At 38.7% G+C, this 21,377-nt stretch overlaps 1 protein-coding gene across 2 annotated transcripts in view; it reads left to right on the plus strand.

Annotated features, from left to right (window-relative positions):
• Positions 1-21,377, plus strand: part of gpsm1b (G protein signaling modulator 1b) — a 62,367-nt gene that overhangs the window by 15,712 nt on the left and 25,278 nt on the right. For both annotated transcript variants that reach the window (XM_036580655.1, XM_036580656.1), the window contains exons 2-9: positions 1,850-2,071; positions 7,857-7,992; positions 11,611-11,753; positions 14,104-14,227; positions 14,878-14,993; positions 16,559-16,714; positions 19,131-19,239; positions 20,512-20,626. In XM_036580655.1, the coding sequence (XP_036436548.1) occupies positions 1,850-2,071; positions 7,857-7,992; positions 11,611-11,753; positions 14,104-14,227; positions 14,878-14,993; positions 16,559-16,714; positions 19,131-19,239; positions 20,512-20,626 (1,121 nt within the window). The remainder of the gene's footprint in view (positions 1-1,849; positions 2,072-7,856; positions 7,993-11,610; positions 11,754-14,103; positions 14,228-14,877; positions 14,994-16,558; positions 16,715-19,130; positions 19,240-20,511; positions 20,627-21,377) is intronic.

Consider the following 21,377-nt stretch of genomic DNA (forward strand, 5'->3'; position numbering starts at 1 on the left):
TAGTTTCTTCAAGACTCTGTCCATCGTCTCACCTGCATAAAATATCTAATCTTCTAAAGCTTTATGGATACCTTGTTTTTGATGGTTTCTTCAAGACTTCATCTGTCATCCCCTTTGCGTAAAAAACATCTACTCTTCTGAAGACTATCAGGATCACCTGTTTTTGATAGTTTCTTCAAGACTTTGTCCGTCTTCCCACCTGCATACAATATCCATTCTTCAAAGACTTTGAGGATACTTTACTTTTGATAGTTTCTTCAAGACTCCATCGTCTCCTTTGCGTAAAAAACATCTACTTAGGACATCCCGTTTTTAATAGTTTCCTCAAGACTCAAGACCCCTTCCATCTTTCCATTTGCCTAAAATCCAGTTTGCTGAAAACTTCGAAGATACACTGTTTTTGATGGTTCCGTCAAAATTCCATCCAGTGTCTCACAATATCTAGGTTCTGTAGTCACTCACTGCGTGACAAGTCACAGTCTGGCTTGCCTTTGCATGTGTTAGCATAAGCTTGGACGATACCATGTCCACTGAAGCCTGTCCCCTGAGCGAGGCACAGATTGCGCTGTGCAGGTTGGTCCATCGTGGCCCCAGACCTCAAGCCACGCTGAAACCTCTTCGAATGGAGCTGGGACTCTATGTGGAGAAGACTCGTGCTAAACAGAAACACAGGTACATGTGGGACACCGGCAGATGACTTGGCCCAGATTAAGCCAGCTAATCAGTTGTTAAAGCTACACTGAGCTGCAGGAAGTGGGGCAGAACCCAGGGTTTTGCCAGGAGTTGTCAGACAAGAACTTAGTTGTTGTTTCATTTGATAGAACTGATGCGGTTTGTGAAATATGGAGTGCCTTGCGATGCACTGATCTGAAGGTTGTGATTCAACTGCTTTGATGATTAAATAAATATGTGCTTATTATTTGGCCGGAATGAAAATGTAAACGTCAGGCAGTTTTCAACCATAAAAATTCAGAAAACATGCCTTTTTATTCTCTTGAACCCTGTTCAATGTCGATGTCAAAATCATCGATTTTGGATTGCATTGTTGTGAAATTTATGATTTCATGAGGCTTTGATTTAGAAATGCTTTAATATGTGAATCGTGGGCCGATACTAATATTTGGTATTTTTTTGCATACATTTATGTCAATGCCAGGGCTGATCCACGGACATTTAAAAAGTATAGAAACTGTTTAGAGAAACTGTTCGACGCAGTTGCCCAGTGTCCCCTAAACCTTTTGCTCTTCTGCAGTGTGATAAAAGCATCACTGAGTATCAATTTAAATTATGGGTCAGATGTAAACATCAGCCAGATATTGATAATTTTGCCAGATTCTGAAATCTTAACATGTGCCTGATGCCGATATCACTGTGCATCTCTACTTTTCCTAAAGCATCATAATCACATCGTTATGAGTTCACAGAGATTGACGATCTCAGACTAGAAGAACCTTTTCTTTTTCTAAGAACAGCAGTGAGTGTGGTTATGTTAATGCCTTTCCAGAATTCTTGGGAGATATTTTTATGACCTTTGTGTTACATGAATTGCTTTCAGACAGCTGAAAGTCTGCCACATCAGACTATATTACTGTCTGGCAGGCCTGCAGGGTAAATAAATGGTATAAGGGCAGTTGTTTTGCTAGAGAGGTTGTAGCAATGAATGTGGCAAGCTATGGCTTTTGTCCTCCTGACAAAAATAATATTCTGTCTGGCTGTATTTTTCAATACAGCGTAAAGAATATAGACCGAAGAATTCGAAGTGAAATTATGATGTTATTTCTGAGCCAAACAACTATGATTGCTGCCCTAACATTGTTAAAACTTAACCACCTTCTCTGTCTTTCATCAGGATGGAGGCATCTTGTCTGGAGCTGGCTTTGGAAGGAGAGAGGCTTTGTAAAGCAGGAGACTTTAAAGGTGGGACAGCCTTCTTTGAGGCTGCCGTTCAGGTGGGGACCGAAGATCTAAAGACCCTGAGTGCCATTTACAGCCAGCTGGGCAATGCATACTTCTACCTCAAAGAGTACGGCAAGGCTCTTGAGTACCACCGACATGATCTCACGCTGGCCAGGTAAGCATGGAGGACATGATGACGTTATATGCTGGAAATTGTGCACCTGTTATACATCAATAGACTTCATTCTGGATAAATAAATGAGCTCTTAATCATCTTATCGGGAGCTGTACAAACAGAGTCATGGTACCCAGTAGCTCTGTGTGTACAAACAGTGTTACTGGAAGTGGAAGCGTGGCTAAGTCACTAATATCAAATGTTAGAGCAATAAGCCGCGAGAGGGTGTGTGTTACAGTGATTTTATCGTGGTTTAGCCTAGGCGTTGACTTTAAAATCTTAACATATTGTACCTGCTATATTCTCCTGTATTCATCATTTTTTTATTCTACATTTTTATCATTTAAAAATATGTAGTTTCTCCTTCTAATATATTGCGTTTTACATTAGCTTTTTTTTGGCTAATGCATTGTTAGGATTGCTGCCCAATAGCAATCACAATATATTAAATGATAGTCTTTTTCTTTTAATATCTTGCATTTTATATTAGATTATATTTTTCTTTTATTTTTTTTTGTTAATGCACATTTAGGATTGCTGCCCAATTGCAATGACAAAGAAATATCTTATCTTTTTTCATTAAGACTGTGCTATTAATGGAGGAGCTGTTTAGATGAATAGATATCTTTTCTAGTTTGTTGACTTTAAAATCTTAACAGATTTCTAAAATGAAGAGCTTCACAAACTTAACATCAGTTTGTCACAGAGCTCACAGTAAACGACAAGGCAAAGAGAGAGAATAACACACATAATAAGTTTGAGCTACGACACAAACAAAGCTGAACTTACTGGACCTGTTTGTGCTTTTATGTGCAGTTAAACCGCAAACTGGGGATTGATATGTGCTGAGAAATGCTGATATTACAGTGAGAGCTGGAGAAATATTTCACCGCAAACTGACAGCTGAGCTGAAATTATAAGAGAAGGTTTTGACGTCTGGATCCAACATTATAAACATGATATCAGCTCCTGTCGGCCTGTGTTTTACACGCAGCTCCTCTGTCTCTACTCTGCTGTTCAGGCGGTGTTTCTCTGCTCTTCTAGCTCTCAGATGGCTGCTGTTGTTTGAATCACTCATTGAGTAAATCTCTGATCTTCTCACACTGCAGGACTTGCGAATGTTTTGAGTCGTGAACATCAAACATGTTTGATGATATCGGAGGGTCTCTGATCACCTCAGATTTCTATCGGGGAGCTAAAGATTCACTCGTTTCTCCTCTTACACTACCAGATTGGCTGCAATGTCAGCCACTTCTGATCGAGCTCCCGACCTGGAAAACCACTTCAGATTGTGAAAATTTGTTTCAAAGGGGAAATCGGGCTCAATACTCAGTAGACTAATTAAGGTTATTATTAATAATAAACATGATAATTCTTCCACCATGACGTAGTTCTTTCAGAGCATGTTATTGTTGCCAAGCAGCAGTGGATCGCTGGAAGAGGACAAGAATGTTCAGTCACCCATGTACATTGCAGTCATTTTATGAACATGTCATGATACAGCAGTGTATAATGCAATACATTCGCTTAATACATGTTTTTCTCAATATGTTACACTGCTAATTTCCATTAGCGCTTTTGTCAAAGCTAACGGTGCAGTACATTCATTTTCCCACACTGGGGCTGAATCTCAAAGAGAATGTCTCCCTACTTAGTGCACTGCATGCTCTTGCAACCAGACAGTGTATTATATATCCAAAAAATAGTTGTTTGGGATTCAGCACAATTCCATGTGCACAATTCCATGTTAGACAATTCCATATCTGGTAAAACACGGGCATTTGAAGGGTGTAAGACTTTCAAGACATAGTCTTCAGTCTTTCAGTCTTTCGGTGTAAGGCTTTGAACAACTTCTATACCAGTGCAGTAAGAAACCTGAACACTGCCCAACACTGACATTGTACACTGACACCTACGCACTAACAACACAGGAACTGAGCGTCTATCTGCACTTATCCAAAATATGCTCAAGGAAAATTAAATGATGTTTACATTCATTGGCACTTTTACATTTATTTATTAAACTGCATTTATTAAGTGTGTAAATAGAATCACTACCATGCATAAATGTGCAATACCCTCATATGCAATATTGTACCTGCTATATTCTCCTATATTCATCATTTTTTATTCTACATTTGTATCATTTTAAAATATGTAGTTTTTCCTTCTAATATATTGCATTTTACATTAGCTTTTTTTGGTTAATGCGTTGTTAGAATTGCTGCCCAATAGCAATGACTATATATTAAATGATATAGTCTTTTTCGTTTAATATCTTGCATTTTATATTATAAATTATATTTATATTTTTCTTTTATTATTTTATTCTAATTGTATTTTAATTTTTTTTATTAATGCACCGTTAGGATTGCTGCCCAATTGCAATGACGATGAAAATATCTTTTTTCTTTTTTCATTAGGACTGGGAGGAGCTGTTTAGATGAATCTTTTCTAGTTCTGGTTATAGTAGATCAGCCTAGATCTGGTTAAGAATTTTTTTAACAGAGCCAGGTTCTTATTTCAGTTCTTCGTGCACTCAGTGGTCCATGTGAGCGACATTACAGTCAAAGATTACACCTTTAACAGCACAGGCATTTTTTGTTGGATTACATAATATTACGTGCAAATGCAAATTATATACCTCTAAAATAAATTCCATTTGTGTTCGATTTACATTGTGTGAATTATAAGTATGAGTCTGCACTGTTTCAGTAAACATGACAAAGATACTGCAAAACATAAATAAATGTTTTTTTGTTTCCGCAAAACAAGGCTGCACAACATCAACCTTTTATCAAATTCATATCATAATAAATATTTTTCTGTTTACAAACACAAATGTGGAATGGACACACAGTTGCACACAGTTTCTCCACTTGTTTCGATGAGGTACAAGTCAGAGATAATCAAAGAAAATGTAAGGAGGGACAAGAAGACTAAAGGGCCCATATCATGACAAACAAACGTTTATTAACTATTTGAAATAGGAGTTTGATGTAGTGTGTAAACATTGTTAAGCATTCAAAACAATGGCTTTTGCAGATTCGATTAAATACATTCCGATTATAGATTAAGACTGGGGTGTTTATGCTCACTGTACTCAACACTCTGATGGAAAATCTCAGTTTACATGCTCACTACAAGTAATCCGATCCAAAATGATGCACATGCGTAGAGAACCACTTAGAGTAAACGTTACCATGACAATGAGCATCATGTGAGTCCAGTCAGTGAGATGAGTTTTAGGTTGGCATGCTTGTGTTTTTTATTGCTTTAAAATTACGACAGACTCAGGAAAACGTTCTTCACATGTCCTTATTAAAGAAGGCCGAGAGGAAGACGTCGTGTTCTGAGACACATAAGCTGGACGTCCGTCCCACCGCCGTCTTTTAAAGCTCAGAGCATAAACTTCGTCTCCTCTGCAGACCAGTTTCTGCTGATGTTCTGTTGAACGTTATAAACTTTCACCATGATGCGATAAAACGATAACGATAATTATCGCGATATAACTTTTCCTCGATAGAGCGATGCGGCATGTTCGATAAATGTTCGATATAATACACCATTCTCACACCTCCACGTTCAGCAAAAGCCTTGGTGGCGTTTTCTGCTGCAAGGAAAGTGACACTACTCTGCTGTCGCCAGAAGAGGGTGCACTTGCGAGTTTTTCTACATGATTAGTGAGGGAGGGGCCACGAGTAAGATGAGTCTTTAGCAACGGCTGAAACGCGGAGTTATACAGTCCCTGTTTGAGTGGAGCGACCGGTGATCTGCTCTCCTGTGACCGAGTGTGAGTGACGAGGTCAGTGGTGTAACTGTACTGTCCTACAGCGAACTCACCTCTTTCTGTACATCCTAACCAGCTTTAGCAGCGTTAAATCACAATCCTCACAACTACAGCACTGTTGCAGCGCTCGGACAGTCATATTTAAGTATGAGTGCATTCCCAAGCAACGAAAGTGAAAGAAAGAAGTGAGTTCATGTAAATTACAGCCCTGATTTAAAGAAAGTAAACTGAGGAAGCTCTGAGGCAGTGGAGAGCAGGAGAGCGCTAGCTTTCCAGACTAGCTGTTTTTAGCAGCTGGCTAACTTGAAGCAGCGCTCCGTCACTCCACAACACGGAGAATTGATGATACTGTAGATCAAACACGACACAAAAGCACCGCTTTCAGTTTAAACGTACCTAAAAGGAGGACTCAGTTTGTCTGGTGTTGATATTTTGCGGTTCACCCCTTAAAATACTACGATATTATAGAGAAATCCAGTCGTCGCTAGCTGGTGTCTGGATACTGTGTTGTCATTTGTAGCGGGGTAGCCGAGCGCTCGGCACCAGCTAAAAATAATCTGTTTTCTTTCTTAAATTATGACTATTACAAAATAGCGATGCTTTTCCAGCTGGTAAAAACAGCTCACCAGACACTTTCTCCCACTCTCCCATGACAGATTAGTGAAATGTCCCACTGTTTGGTGAGTGTTTGTCGTGTTCCATAAAGAATAGTTTAAAACAGCAATTAACCACCCAGGACCAAAAATCAGCCTTCAAACTTCGAACGATATGAATTTTGTTTATCGTGATAACATTTTTGGCCATATCGCCCAGCTCTATGACGAACATGAACAGAACGTACTTAAACTTTCCGATTGGGAAAGTCATCAGATACAGGCGACTACATGGTTAGAAATGGTATTCCGAATGGCCTTAATCAGACTAGTCCATTCTGACTGAGGTGTATGCACGAATTCTGTTCCGATTGAGCTATTAGATTGTTAACGGATTATTAGCCTGCATGTAAACGTGACTAATGAACTCTCCAGTCCATACAGTCCATATGTGGAAATATAGCTGTAAAAGCAGCTTACTTTGAATTCTTTGTGATTGTGATGATACATTGAATCATCACAATCACGTCCTCACTCTATTCAGAACTCCAACTCCCAGAATGCTCTGGGGAATCACATGACCACAGACTCTCAATCATCCACCTATCCACGCTCCCGTACACCTAATTATTGATTGTTGACACCTGTTATAGTGCCTGTATAACCTGTTTGTGTCTGTAGCCTCATTGCGAAGTGTTGTATGAGTCTACTGTGCATCACCGAGCCTTTATTTCTGTGTTTGACGTCCCGTTTTGTTTTCTTGCTCGTTTTCTCGTTCTCGATTCTAGCCTGACCCCCTTTTGGCTCTGTTTTCTCTTTCGTGTCGTGACCTTTAGCTCGTGTTCTGTCATTCTGATTTAGCTTAGCCTGCATTGCCCTGTTTGCCTGTGTATGAACCCTCGCCTGTTTTTGTGCTACGATTCTGGATTAGCCCTTATTACACATTTTAACCACAGCCTGCTCTGCGAGCGTCTGACTCTTTCAAAGCCATCACACCTATTCAGCTTACAGCATTTTAGCCCTGCCCACTCACACTGAAGCTATAAGGAAGCCCAAACTGCTTTCCTAATGATGCGTAATACAGGGCAGCCAATCAGAACAGAGCTCATTTACACACATCAGTCCTAAAGGCACAGTCACAAAAAACAGCCTGTTTAGATCTAAGGGACAAAAAGAGGCTGGAAAGTTGTCATGCAGAATGAGTTATGATTATTTTTGGTTCCTAAACACAGATGTCATTAATCAACATCAGGAAAAAAACAAATAAAAGACAAGAAAAATGTAGAATATGTGCTCTTTAATTTAACTTCATTGCAGTCTTTCGCTGTGATTAGTAAACGACAGTAAGACACAGGTGTCTGGGGAGAAGCAGATTTATCTGACAGCTTTGTTTTCTCTGTAGGACAATAGGAGACAGGATAGGGGAGGGGAAAGCGAGCGGGAACCTGGGCAACACTCTGAAGGTCCTTGGACGCTACGATGAAGCGGCCGTGTGTTGTCAGAGACACCTGGACATCTCCCAGGAGCAAGGAGACAAGGTAGGAGGACCTCACGGCACAGTATATTAATTACTGAGAATTGTCTTGATACATTGGTAATATTGCAGAATATGCAAAAAAGCCTCTAATCAATTGATAAATGCTTTAATTTTATGCTGTGAGCATCCTGACCAATCACAGATGTTTTGATCGTACAGGGGAATCTTAAAGGGAAATCTTGCCAGTCGTTCAAAATGTTGACATCAAAAAATAGTTAACGTGTAAACAGAGTTGTTCAGAGTGGTTTGGTGTGAAATGCTCTGTTCTAGAGAAACTTACCAAGTCAGAATTGTTCACAGTGGTGATGATAGGAACCAGACGTCCATCTCTAAAAGCTCCCTCACAGAAAGTTACTACATTAAATGGTTATGAATTTACTGCCTGATGTCTGAGACATTGTTTTATGATAATTTTAAGAAGGTTTTCAGGTGAAACGTCAATTTATATACATTTACTGCAGAGGGATACATGCAGGACGTTGTGAGGCAAAATAGTCCCCAAAGAAAACTTTTTTTTTCTGATTTATCACTATTTTACCATCATCAACATTCCGTATAAAACTCAGAAGACCTGTGTAGGTTCACTGCTGGTTTTGGATAGTAAATAAAATGTATATATATTTGTGTTGTAGTCATGGTGACTCCTGGTTCTTATCACCACCACTGTAAAGAAATCTGAACCATTTCACACCAAACCGCTCTGAATGTCTCTGTTTACATGACTCTGTTTATCTCAAACACTGAATTATGCAGAAATTTCCACTGTAAAAATGCAAGTCAGCTCAGCTTAAAATGATAGTTACTTATCGCAGTGCATTTCTTGAGGTGTTTCAGCTTGAGGACACTAGAGTTCATCCAACATAGTCGTCTAAGCATTCACCCATCAGGAGGTCATGAGTTTGAACCCCAGCGATGCCACAGACATCCATAACTCTGAGCCCAAGAGGATAAAATGGCTGCTGGGAATGTATGATGGAAAAAGTCCCAGCAATTGGGAACCTATTTATCGTTTTTCAGTTATTGACATAATTTAAAAATATCTATGGCCTTTTACAATGTGTGTAAATTGTACGATGAATGGACTGAAGGAAATGACCCAGAATTACTTTGAAAAAAATTCTGGTTCCATTGACTTACATTAAAAGTAAAGTAAGTTTTTTTCTTTCTCCTGTAAAATTTTTGAGATATGAGGTTTTGTTCTGGCAGCAGCGAAATTCTATATTGTTTATATGTCTGAGATGCAGAACTAAAAAATGTTTGACTCAAGTAAGGAGTTTGAATTGGGAGAAGTCTTGTGCCCTCAAGTTAACTTAACTCAAGAAAAGCAGTGTAAAATGTTACATTATAATTATAGGTTAAGCTGACTTTTCATTTTTAGTGCTGAAAAATCAGCTACTGCAGGAACCCTTTCAATCCCTTGACTAATAATTACTCTTTAATAATCATAAAATAATTTCATGGCTCCTTTTTTTGTTCCTTTTTCTAATATTGTTACGTTTATCACATAATAGGGTCAGTGAAGGTCAGTCTGCTCTCGCTCAAAAAAACTGGCCCTGTTATGAAACATGACACCGAAAACAATGATGCTTAATTCCACATACACACTCTTCTTCCTGCAAGCTTTCTATCCACAGTGGTCCACAAAGCTCCCCGCCAGATGGTGCGCTGAGAAATGGCGGGTCTTTCCTTTCACACAGGGGTGTTATCCTACAATCAATATTAGAATGTCAGCACGTCTGCAGGTGGCTAAGCCCGCTGTAAATTTAATCACTCAGCTCAGTGTACCTCTCAGAAGAGACCGGAATGGCTCTGGATGTGGACTCTGCGGCTTTTGCCATGATAATACTGTTACTGATCATGAAAGACGTCTTTGATTGAGTTAAAATTGGTTGTCTTAGAACACTCCGACAAGTTGTTCCCACTCCCAGTCTTGGAAACCTCACTCGGTGCGCTTGAGTGCATTGTCATATCTAGCACACCTGATTCAACTCATTTAAGGGTAATGTAAGTGATTTAAGGCATAGGTCAGTCATTGAGATGTAAACAGAGTCATTCAGAGTGGTTTGGGGTGAAATGTCTTAGTTTAGACACTCAAATGCGAATATAGTATTATCCGAAATGAGCAGTGAACCTACATGTGTCTTCTGAGTTTTTATATGGAATGTTAATGATGGTAAAATAGTGCTTAATCTAAAAAAGCGACGTTTTTTGGGGACTGTTTTGCCTTAAAATGCTGCACGTGCACCTCTCCACCTTAAATAGGCTAAATAAAATATGCTTTAAGCTGAAACCTGATCTCGAAAACTATCGTAAAACAGTGTCTCAGACATCAGGCAGTAAATTCATAACCATTTCATGTAATAACATTTCTGTGAGGGAGCTTTTAGAGGTGGACGTCTGGTTCCTATCACCACCACTGTGAACAGTTCTGACTCTGTAAGTTTCTCTAGAACAGAGCATTTCACACCAAACCACTCTGAACGACTCCATTTACATCTCGGTGCTTGAACTGTGCAGAATATGTAAATATCGGTGGAATTCCCCTTTAACTTATTAACAAGCATCTTCTTTGCTAGGTCAGATGTGTAGAGCACATTTTTTTTCCATAATTTGAAAACACTTGTTGCTGTTTACATTGTGTAAAAAATCATGATGAATTACCCAAAGATTTAAATAGAATATTTACTGAAAATAAAGTCTTGTTACATTAGCTTACATTAAAAGTTAATGTTTTTTTCCTTCTACTGTGAAGTTTGGAGATCAAGTTTTGATTAGGCATCAATATAAGTGTATATACATACACTGAAAAAAGATGGTTCTTCAAGGGTTCTTTTATAAAGAAAATGGTTCTGTGTAGAACCATGAACGCTCAAAGAACCATTTGCATGAATAAAGGGTTCCCTGCATCATGAGAAGATTCTTCAGATTGATGGACAATGTGCTGTAGATGATACATAGAACTTTTTTGAAAAGGGTTTTATTTAGCACCAAAAAAGGTTCTTCTATGGTAACAAGCTTGACATTGTAGTGATAGAACAGTGCTTTTTGGTGATGTATGGAACCCTTTTCAGAAGGGTAGAACCACCTACAGCACATTCTCCATCAATCTGAAGAACCCTTTCACGAAGCAAAGAACCCTTTAATCACACAAAGGATTCTTTGAGTGTTCATGCTTCTATATAGAAACATTTTCTTTACTAAGAACCCTTAAAGAACCATCATTTTCAAGAACGTAAAGACATTTTAAGAATGTGTGTGTGAATATATACACATAAACTCTGTATATGTCAGTGTTGTTAGAAGAAAACCTTGTATCTCCAAAATGGTAACTTTGCAGAAGAAGGAAAAAACATACTTTACTTTTAATGTAAGTCAATGGAACCAGACTTTTTTCCAAGTCATTTTGGGTCGTTTATTTTGGTCCATTCATCATGAAATTTGCATACAATGTAAAGAGCAACAGGCATTTTCAAGACAACAAAAATGGAGAAACGAGGTTTTCTTCCGAGAACAGCAATATATATATATATATATATATGCATTCTGTAATTACACTGTAACCTGCACCAGTGTAACCTCACCTCTCTCTCTCTCTTTCTCTCTGTCTGTGCTGTGTTAGGTTGGAGAGGCCAGGGCTCTGTATAACATCGGTAATGTTTTCCATGCTAAAGGAAAGCAGCAGCTGTGGGGCTGCTCGCAGGAGCCTGGAGACCTGCCGGCCGACGTTAGAGACACCCTGCAGAGAGCTACTGCTTTCTACGAGTGAGTGACCAACACTGCACTGCCCTCACGCTTACAGTGAGACTGATAAAATGGTTATAAATGCATTTTTGGTGTCTGAGATGAAATCAAAATAACTGCATGCAGTTTAGTATTTAACCCTTGTGTGATGTTGATGTGTGTGTTACTCAGTGGTCTGGTGGACCCACCGCATTATTGTTTTTAAATCAATACAGCCATAACAATTTATATAAAAATACCAGATGTTTAAAATATCACAAGTGTCCAGCGTAGGGTTCTCCTTTAGCAGCTGTAGCCAGTCAGCAGCCTCTACATGTTGTCCAGCCTCACACACACCACAGACACACATGTAGGAGGAGAACAGAGTGAAGGACACAGCACCTCCACACTTTTATTCCCTGTTGGTTCAGCCCAACACCACATGTGTAATATAAATGTGTAGGGGTTGAACAGAGTGAAGACACTGAAAATGTTATTTTATATGTTCGTGACAGAAAATTAGCAAAAGCCAAGAAACCTGAGGTTGAAATAATAATAAATCATATCATTTTTTCTTTTGGTAAACAATAAAAATGGGTCCCAGAGACCCCAACACCACACATCACACAAGGGTTAAACCCTTAAGTGTTTTTTAAAATCAATATTTTATCTAACAGTATGTTATTACACCTTGGATGATTATTTGAGCTCATCTTTTTGAATTACTGCTGATCTGTGTTTGACTAAAGCGATTGGAGGCTGTTTGATTTGTTGCTGTATGAAGTGATCTCAGCCAGTTTTATCAGTTATCAGTTACTGCATCTGTTGAGAGTCAAGTACACTGTTTACACACTGGAGCCTCATTAGTTTGAGTCCGTTTAGACCTGTTTATCAAGGAGCACTAGAGTCTCTCACGGATAACTGTGCATAATATTTACATTGGCTCACATACATGCAGCAGCAGCAGAACCAGAAGTGTCAGGTGCAGGAACGATCAGCCATGAGCAGGATTTAGTAAAGCGTGATTTTCCACTGAGGCAGTGTTTGACTGTAAACCTCATGCAATAGGGGCTCTGAGGGAAACCTGACCTGCATTATGAGCAGAAAAACAGTCAGAGACAAATGGTGAGCATACTTTATGTAGATTAAATAGTACTTTATCATCTTTATATATATTTTTCTCTATGTGGCTTCACCATTTATCTTTGATAAAATGATCTTTGCAAGCTAACATTTGAATTAAAGGGGGGATTTTTCACATTTTCTGCATAATTAAATGGTTAAGATGGAAACAGTCATTCAGAGTGGTTTGGTGTGAAATGCTCTGTGCTAGAGAAACTGTATTACAGAGTCAGAATTGTTCACAGTGGTGGTGATAGGAACCAGACGTCCATCTCTAAAAGCTCCCTCACAGAAAGATATTACATGAAATGTTGGAATGACTCCTGAGACATTGTTTTGCGATGGTTTTGAGGAAGTTTTGTCCTAAACTTTTTTTATGAAATCCATTTCTTACGGAGAGGTACATGCAGGGTGTTGTGAGGCAATATAGTACCAAACGGAAACTTGTTTTTTCAGTCATTAACATTGCATATAATAACTCAGAAGACACATATAAGTTCACAAGTGGTGGGTTATAAGGTATTTGCCTGGTAGACGTGATCCTAACGCTTGAATTAATATCAGATTTAAAAAAAATGGGGGAATTCCCCTTTAAGTTCAATAGGCAGACAGTAGGAACTCTGCTTTTTGCATATGTAAATGCCTAATTCATGTTTTTATGTGTGAATGTTGTATGAACAAATGTAAAATGTGTTATAAATAAAACAATCATGATGTATTTGCATGGTAGACATTGTTGTAATGTTTGAATTTTTATCAAATTTTGAAAAAACGGTGTAATTCCCCTTCAAGTTCAATAGGCAGACAGTAGTTGCAGACAGTAAAAAAGACACTAGTTGCATATGTAGTTTTTTGCATATGTAAATGCCTGATTCATGTGTTTATGTGTGAATCTTGTGTAAATAAATGTTAAATGTATTTGTTTAAAAATGGTTTTGGTTTTTAGTAAATAAAATGATTATACAGTATTCGCATGGTAGACATTATCCTAACGTTTTAATTTATATCAAATTTTGAAAAAACGGTAGAATTCCCCTTCAGGTTCAATAGGCAGACAGTAGAAACTCTGCTTTTTGCATATGTAAATGACTAATTCATCTGTTTATATGTGAGTCTTGCATAAGTAAATGTGTAACATGTATTTGTAAAAAAACCTATATGGCATTTATTAAAATTCATCCCTGTAAAACGTTTATATAATATCAGTGACCTTGTCTAAGGATGAAGTTCCACTGAATGACTGCTACTCTTACTCCTGACTGTTTTTCAGAATGAACCTCTCGTTGGTGAAAGAGTTAGGGGACCGGGCGGCCCAGGGCCGGGCTTTCGGTAACCTTGGCAACACCCACTACCTGCTGGGTAATTTTGTCGAGGCCATCAAGTTCCACCGGGAGGTACGAACTCGGCTTTCACAGCTCACACTGAGATCACTTAGACCTTATTGCCATGGTAACACTGACCTGTGACCATCAGCCTTACTTGATACATCTAAAAAATGTACAGTCTGGCAAAAGTAAAGGCGCCCTTGATTAAGATCAGCAGGAAAAAAAACACAGACTTGTGCAGATGTTTATAAGTTTCCAGTATGTTAAACTCGGCAAATAAATAGAACTTGTGCACTAAAGAAACATAGCAATCAACAAATTGTTATTTGATAATTTTGGATGTTTAAACTTTTGCTTATGACTGTATAAAAAAAGACATTTAATTTTTTACATGGATGTTTTTTCTTTGAATTAAATGGCCAAATTACATTTTGCATTTTTCTCAAGCTTTTAATTAAAGGTCTGTCTGATTCCTAATGGCCTTTTTCTGCACACATTTTTTTTTTTTGCTTATTCAAATAATTATTTTAATAATAAACTCCTAAAGAGTATTAATTATTGTTCTTCTGCTGTCTACTTACTTATTGCTACAGCTATCACATGTGCATGAAATATTTGTGTTTCCTGCTTGAGTTTGACCGTCATTAATACATTAAAAAACATGTTTGTAGTAAATAAAGACTGAGTACTAAGAAAAGTCACTGATTTTCTCCCTCCAGAGACTTTCCATCGCCAAGGAATTCGGTGATAAGGCAGCGGAACGGAGAGCGTACAGCAATCTTGGCAATGCGCTCATTTTCTTGGGCCAGTTCACCTCTGCAACGGAGTACTACAGGTAACTGAGACTACACTGACACCCAGAGGACTACAGAGGTGCAGCACTAGTACCAGCTCTGTTACCTCTCAGCGTCTGTCTCTATGAGAGTTTTACAGTGTATTCACAGCTGCCTACCAGATCACCTGAAATAATGTTTATCTATTTATATGAACTCACATTAAAAGTTAAAGTTTTCTCATGTAAAGTTACTATTTTGGAGATACTGTTTTTTTAGGCAGTGATGATATGACAGATTACCACAGACAGTCATTTCCCTGTAAGAGCGGGAGCACATTTATAACAGAAGCCAGTGGGCAGTCACTTTATTGTTTTGGGTTAACATTTTGTCTGTAAAAAAATGCAAATGCTGCAAAACACATTGAAATTGTCTGTGGTACAAATACAGAAAAGAATAGAAAACACACTGCACTTACACAGTAGCCAGTGAGAACATGTTCCAGTGACCGCCCTTTGACTTTCGTCATAATGAGTTTCAACTCAGTGACTTCAGTGTTCTTTTCTAAGAATAGGAAGATTTGTTTGAAATGATTGTCTGCGGTAGCTGACTGTATGTTACAGGTCTGACAGACGGAGATTAGGTTGAAATACGCTGTATGATTTACTTCTTCGCCAGCTGCCAACTGCACATCCTGATTTTCTGTCGCTTTAAATTCTAAAGGTCTGGATGTGGGTCCACACCTCAGTTCCTCGCTCATAACTACAGATCGTACATTGGTTTAATAGTTGATACTGAATAATTCAAAATAGTTACTGAATACTTTATAATAGATAATGAATACTGATACTAGATACTAGATATTCATAGTAGGTACTGAGTACTTCATAGTATATACTGAATAATTTGTAGTAGTTACTGAATACTTCATAGATACTGAATAATTCATAGTAGATACTGAATACCTTATAGCAGATACTGAATAATTTATAATAGATAATAAATACTTATGTTAGATACTAAATATTTCATAGTAGACACTGAATAATTCATCGTAGTTACTGAATACTCCAGACATCAAATAGATTTAATCTAAATTTAGTTTTCTCAAGTACCTGAAACCTTTGCACTGTATTATATAGGTTTTTTTTCTATATAGGACTACAAATAGGAACAAATATACAGTATATTTATTTAAATAACCCTTATGGTGATGCAGTCGCCATTACTGCTGCACATTTTACATTTACGCTTCCCTGGGAGTGAGAACACTTGTCATGTTTGTGTCTTGAGCTGTGCTTGTGTGTGTTTTGTGGTTGGCTGTATAGACGTATGGTTAAGTCGCTCACACACACTCATGCATGACAGCCATTCTGTCACTGCAGCCGTTAGTCATGTGTTTATTGCAGAAACTCGTATCTTGATAACAAAAAAATACAATTTATCATGCAGCCCTAGTATTTGACGAATAAGGCATCTTAAGATTAATAATTGATAATAGGCCTGCAGTTTAAGGGGCTAATTGTGTACACTTTGAGCAAACTGACAGCCTCTGTGAGTTGACTGAGTGCATTCAGAGCTTATAAGTGTAGATCTAAACTCTGCTTTTTGTGTGTTCGTCCATCAGGAAGACGCTGCAGCTGTCCCGGCAGCTGAAGGACCAGGTGATGGAGGCACAGGCGTGTTATAGTCTGGGGAACACCTACACACTGCTGCAGCAGTATGACCGTGCCATCGACTACCACCTCAAACACCTGCTCATCGCACAGGAGCTCAACGACAGGTCTGCAGGCCTTGCTGCTCTATCTAATGATAAGCTCAGCTAAGCCCTGCAATGAGTCTTTCAGGTTCTTCAACAGACTGAGGCTGTCACTTTCAATTATATTGGTGATCTGGTGGTCTTTCAAAGATCCAAAAATACTTTGCTGAAAAAAAGATCATCTAGGAAGTCCTTGAAAAAGCTTCATTAAAAATATATTTAAATGACCCAATTACTGGAAATTTGAATTTACCTTGCTTATTTGAAATAAAGGAGCACAATGACGACATACAGTCCATACAGTCCATAAATGGAAACAACTGCCCACTTTCGATTGTTTCTGTGATGTCACAAGAGCCAACTCATTTACATACTGTATACATCCACCTGTTCATCCTACAGCATTTTAGCTCCACCCACTCATATTTAAGTTCTAATAAGTGTTTTAGGTCAAGTGCTTTTTAAATGCTGGCACAATACAGGGCAGCCAATCAGAATAGAGCTTAAATGCACAGGAACAGCCTGTTTATTTATAAGGAATAAAGAAAGATTAGAATCATATAAATGTGAATTATAGCCATTTTTGTTATATAAAAGTGGACTGACAAGTGTAGCATATGGGTCCTTTGAAAACAACATGATGCAAAAATGCATAAATGCATAAATGAGCGTCCATTAGACTGTTTCTACTGTAGACTATAAACTATTCATTGGAACATTATTAAAGCGAGACTTTATCTCAGCGGGAAATTTGTTTACAGACGGTCAGAGATTAATGTATTTCAGCGAATGGTAATTATGGTCATTTTCATCTGGCAGGAAAGAGTTTCTCTGATTTCTCATGTCCGTTTCAAGGAACTGACTGATATAAACGACAACAGAACTGGAAAAATCTGTGTGTGCATCCCCAGTTGACTGTAATGACCCTAGAGTAGGGGTCGGCAACCCAAATGTTAAGAGCCATTTTGTTCTTTCAACAATAATCAAACCACATGGTTTGTGCTAATGTCCTAGTATAGGATAAAAAATATAATATAAATGAAAATGCAAACTTGCTTTGCTCTGCTTTAAGCTTTAGCTCTGCTATAGCCGCTTTTTTCGCATCTCCAGCAGGAAACTCCTCCTCAAAAGTAGAAGAATTTCTTGTAAAATGTCTCTCAATGTTCGACTTTTTATGAGGCTGAAGTCGCTTCTCATTCGCCAGCCTCTTCTTCTAATTTTCCCATTCCACCTTAAATGGTGGCAGAATGTAACTGCTGTACCATTTAAGGTGGACTGGGAGAATTCAAATGAGAAACTGACTTCAGCCTCGCAACTTTTTAGTGTTTGACAGTTTCTCGTTGCAGATTAAACGTATCAGTAAACCAGCTGGAGTGGTTATAAATGCAAATAAGTCTGTTCGTCTCCAAATGATCGATGTTCGTCGTAAATCTCTCTTTGCCCTTTCGTTAACTACTGGCTAGGTGAGATTGCTGTGTTGCTATGGTGACCAGCAGTCTGCGTGCCAACCTTCAAAGTTGAAGGGTGAATCAGCAGATGTACATGAACTCTAGCGTTTATCACCCTTTTGTTGTTTAGACTGTGTTACAACGATCAGCAGAGCTTTATTTTACTGCAGAGGAGGATTATTTTATTTTAGAAGTCTGATTCTGCTGTGGTGCCGTAACAGGGCAGTAAAAAAGCTGCATGTTGCTGACCCCTGCACAAGAGTACTAGCCATGCTCCAAGTCTTTGGCTGGAACCCAGCAGGCTCTCCTTGCTGGCCTTCAGTATCTTGCTTCAGCACCAGTGATATTAGAAGGACATTTAGGAGTTCCACACTGATATAACAAATCCTTTGAGTGAATTCTAATTATGAGTTATCCACACTGTATGATTGAAATTGGATGGAGCTCCATCACTCCAGAGAACGCAGTTCCACTGTTCCACAGCCCAATGCTGGGGTACTTTATACTCCTCTGTATGAACTTAGGCTCATGTGCAGCTGCTCCAGAGTGACCCACAATATTGGTCAGTGCTTCTGTATCAAGCTGTTTGCGCGCAACTGAATGTCAGTATCAACAACAGATGCACCTCAAAGTATCTGAATTCACTCATTAGGATGGCCGTCTAGATGAGTTTACTCACATAAAGTATAACAAAAACTTAATGAATTCTAACAGTAACTAAATTCTGCAGTGGTTTCTTGCTATATTTTTACAACACATACAACTTCATCCATGTTGGGCAAACAAAGGGTCTTTTTTATTGGTTAAATAATCTTTTATGATCTTTAATCCAGCCTTGCTTTTTAAATATTTGTAAGTTTTCTGCTAGTGGTTTAATAGACATAATTGTTGTTTTTTAATGGATGTTACAAAGCTAATGTATATAAGCACACATTGCTACTGTTTGTTAATTGTGTTATACTGCTAATCAAGGCTCTTTTTCCTTGCTGCAGGGTCGGGGAAGGCCGTGCGTGCTGGAGTCTGGGAAATGCCTACGTGTCTTTAGGAAACCACAGACAGGCCCTGCACTATGCCCGTAAACACCTCGACATCTCAAGAGAGGTCAGAATGGAGATTTGCGTTTACACGAGGAACATTTATAATATGACAACATACACTCACCAAGAATTTTATCCGGAGCATTATATCAGTACTGAGTAGAGCCTCCCTTTGCTCTCAGAACAGGCTCAGTTCTTTGTGGCATGGAGTCCACAAGATGTTGGAAACATTCCTTTGAGATTCTAGTTCATGTTGACATGATTGCATCATGCAAAGTGTTCTGTTGGATTCCGATCTGGTGACTGGAAAGGTCGCTGAAGAACACTGAACTCATTGTCATGCTCATTAAACCACTTTGAGCTATTTTTGCTTTGCGACATGGTGCATTATCATGCTGGTAGCAGCCATTAGATAATGGTAAATTGTGGAAGTAAAAAGGGAAGCAGATAATCAGCAGCAACACTCAAACAGGCTGTGGCATTCAAGCAATAATTGGAAGGTATTAATTGATTGGCATTAATTCCCCCAAATTGTGCCAAGAAAATTCCCCATGCCATTACACCACCTCCACCAGCCTGGACTGTTAACACAAGGCAGGTTGAATCCATGGACTTATGCTGTTTGAGTGAGTTTCTGACGGATTCGATAATTACATGAATGAGTGGGTGCAAAGGTGTTCCTAATAAAGTGCTCAGTGAGTGTATTTAAACTCATTTTGTACAGACATAGACACTCAAAACACTTTAGCTGTTTACTATAGCATCCTTAATTAGCCTATGTATTAGTATTTATTGGCAGTTTATGCGCATTAGCATTACCCTTCACTGGAACTAAGGAGCCAAAACCCTGAAAAGCAGCCTGAGCCCATTATCCCTCCTCCACCAAACTTTACTGTTGACTCTATCTTGGCATTGTGCACAGTTGTCATTGGCTTGTGTGCAGCTGCTCAGCCATGAAACCCACTTCATGAAACTCCCGACACACAGTTTCTTGTAAAAGAAAGCAAATTGGCCTCAAGCCAATATGGAAGGCTGCTAGCTGGCATAACAGTACTAGCAGTTAGCATTCACCTCAGAGCTTGCGCTGTCTAATGACGTTTGAAAAATTAGCACATACTAGCCTTCACCCTTTCTCGGGAGCATCTTGTGATGTGGGACCTAGTTAGCGGGTGAAATTAGACGTGACTAAATCGGGGAGAAGATGGGTTAAAAAAAGGAAAGTTTGTCTGTAGAATTAAGTATATTGTGAGAAAGTATGATGTAAGTAGCTAATGACAATTTTTTAAAAATTACCTCTCTCCCTCTCTTTTTCTTTCCCTCTTTCTTGCTGTCTCAGATCGGGGACAGGAATGGAGAGCTGACGGCCAGGATGAACGTGGAGCAGCTGATGGAGGCTCTTGGGGTGAAAGAGGGGGATCTTTCTCCTTGCGGTTCAGAGTTTGAGATGCAAGGTAAGTGTTATCACAGTTTTTGCTACAGCAATAACAGTTTTGCAGAGCATGAACCTCTAACCAATCACAGTGTTTTTTCTGGGTGCTGTAAGCATCCTGACCAATCACAGCTCCAGATGAGTCTCCTTCATGGTGTTCATGTAATCCAACAAAATAAATTTATTTTTGGTGAAAATAATATTTTCTTAACCATGACACATTAAGGGATGGGCATTTCAGTTAATTTGATATTTGGATTTGTAAACTGATATTCATTATTTGACAAATAATTACATAATTAACAAATCTTTCCTGAGTTAACGTGGAAGAGTTACAGCTGGAAAATGATGCAGGTTAGGGGGAACGCCAGGACCAAAACTGGGAACCTGTGGCGTATTATATGAAATCTTGACCCCAAATCTATAGTAGATGACATATGACGTGAAATTCATACCAAGAAAGGTTTCAATCTAAAATCTAAAGAAAAATCTAAAAACAGACAGTGAGTACATTTACATGCACTCAATAACCCGATCATAGTCGGATTTCTGCAGTTATCTGATTATTCAGTGGTCATTCAAACGGCACACTCTGATTTCTTAGATCAGAGTAATGTCTAGAAATCCAATTAAGAAATCTGATAAAGAGAGCTAATCAGATTCCTCAGTGCATGTAAACTCTTACTCTGATTTCTTTCGGATTTCTGAGTCTGCACATGTGCGAAAACAGTTTTGCGGTACCGGAAACAAGCAAGCAGCGTTGCCGCGATACG

This window comes from Colossoma macropomum, unplaced genomic scaffold (genome assembly GCF_904425465.1).
Source record: "Colossoma macropomum unplaced genomic scaffold, Colossoma_macropomum, whole genome shotgun sequence".
Taxonomy (NCBI): Eukaryota; Metazoa; Chordata; class Actinopteri; order Characiformes; family Serrasalmidae; genus Colossoma; species Colossoma macropomum.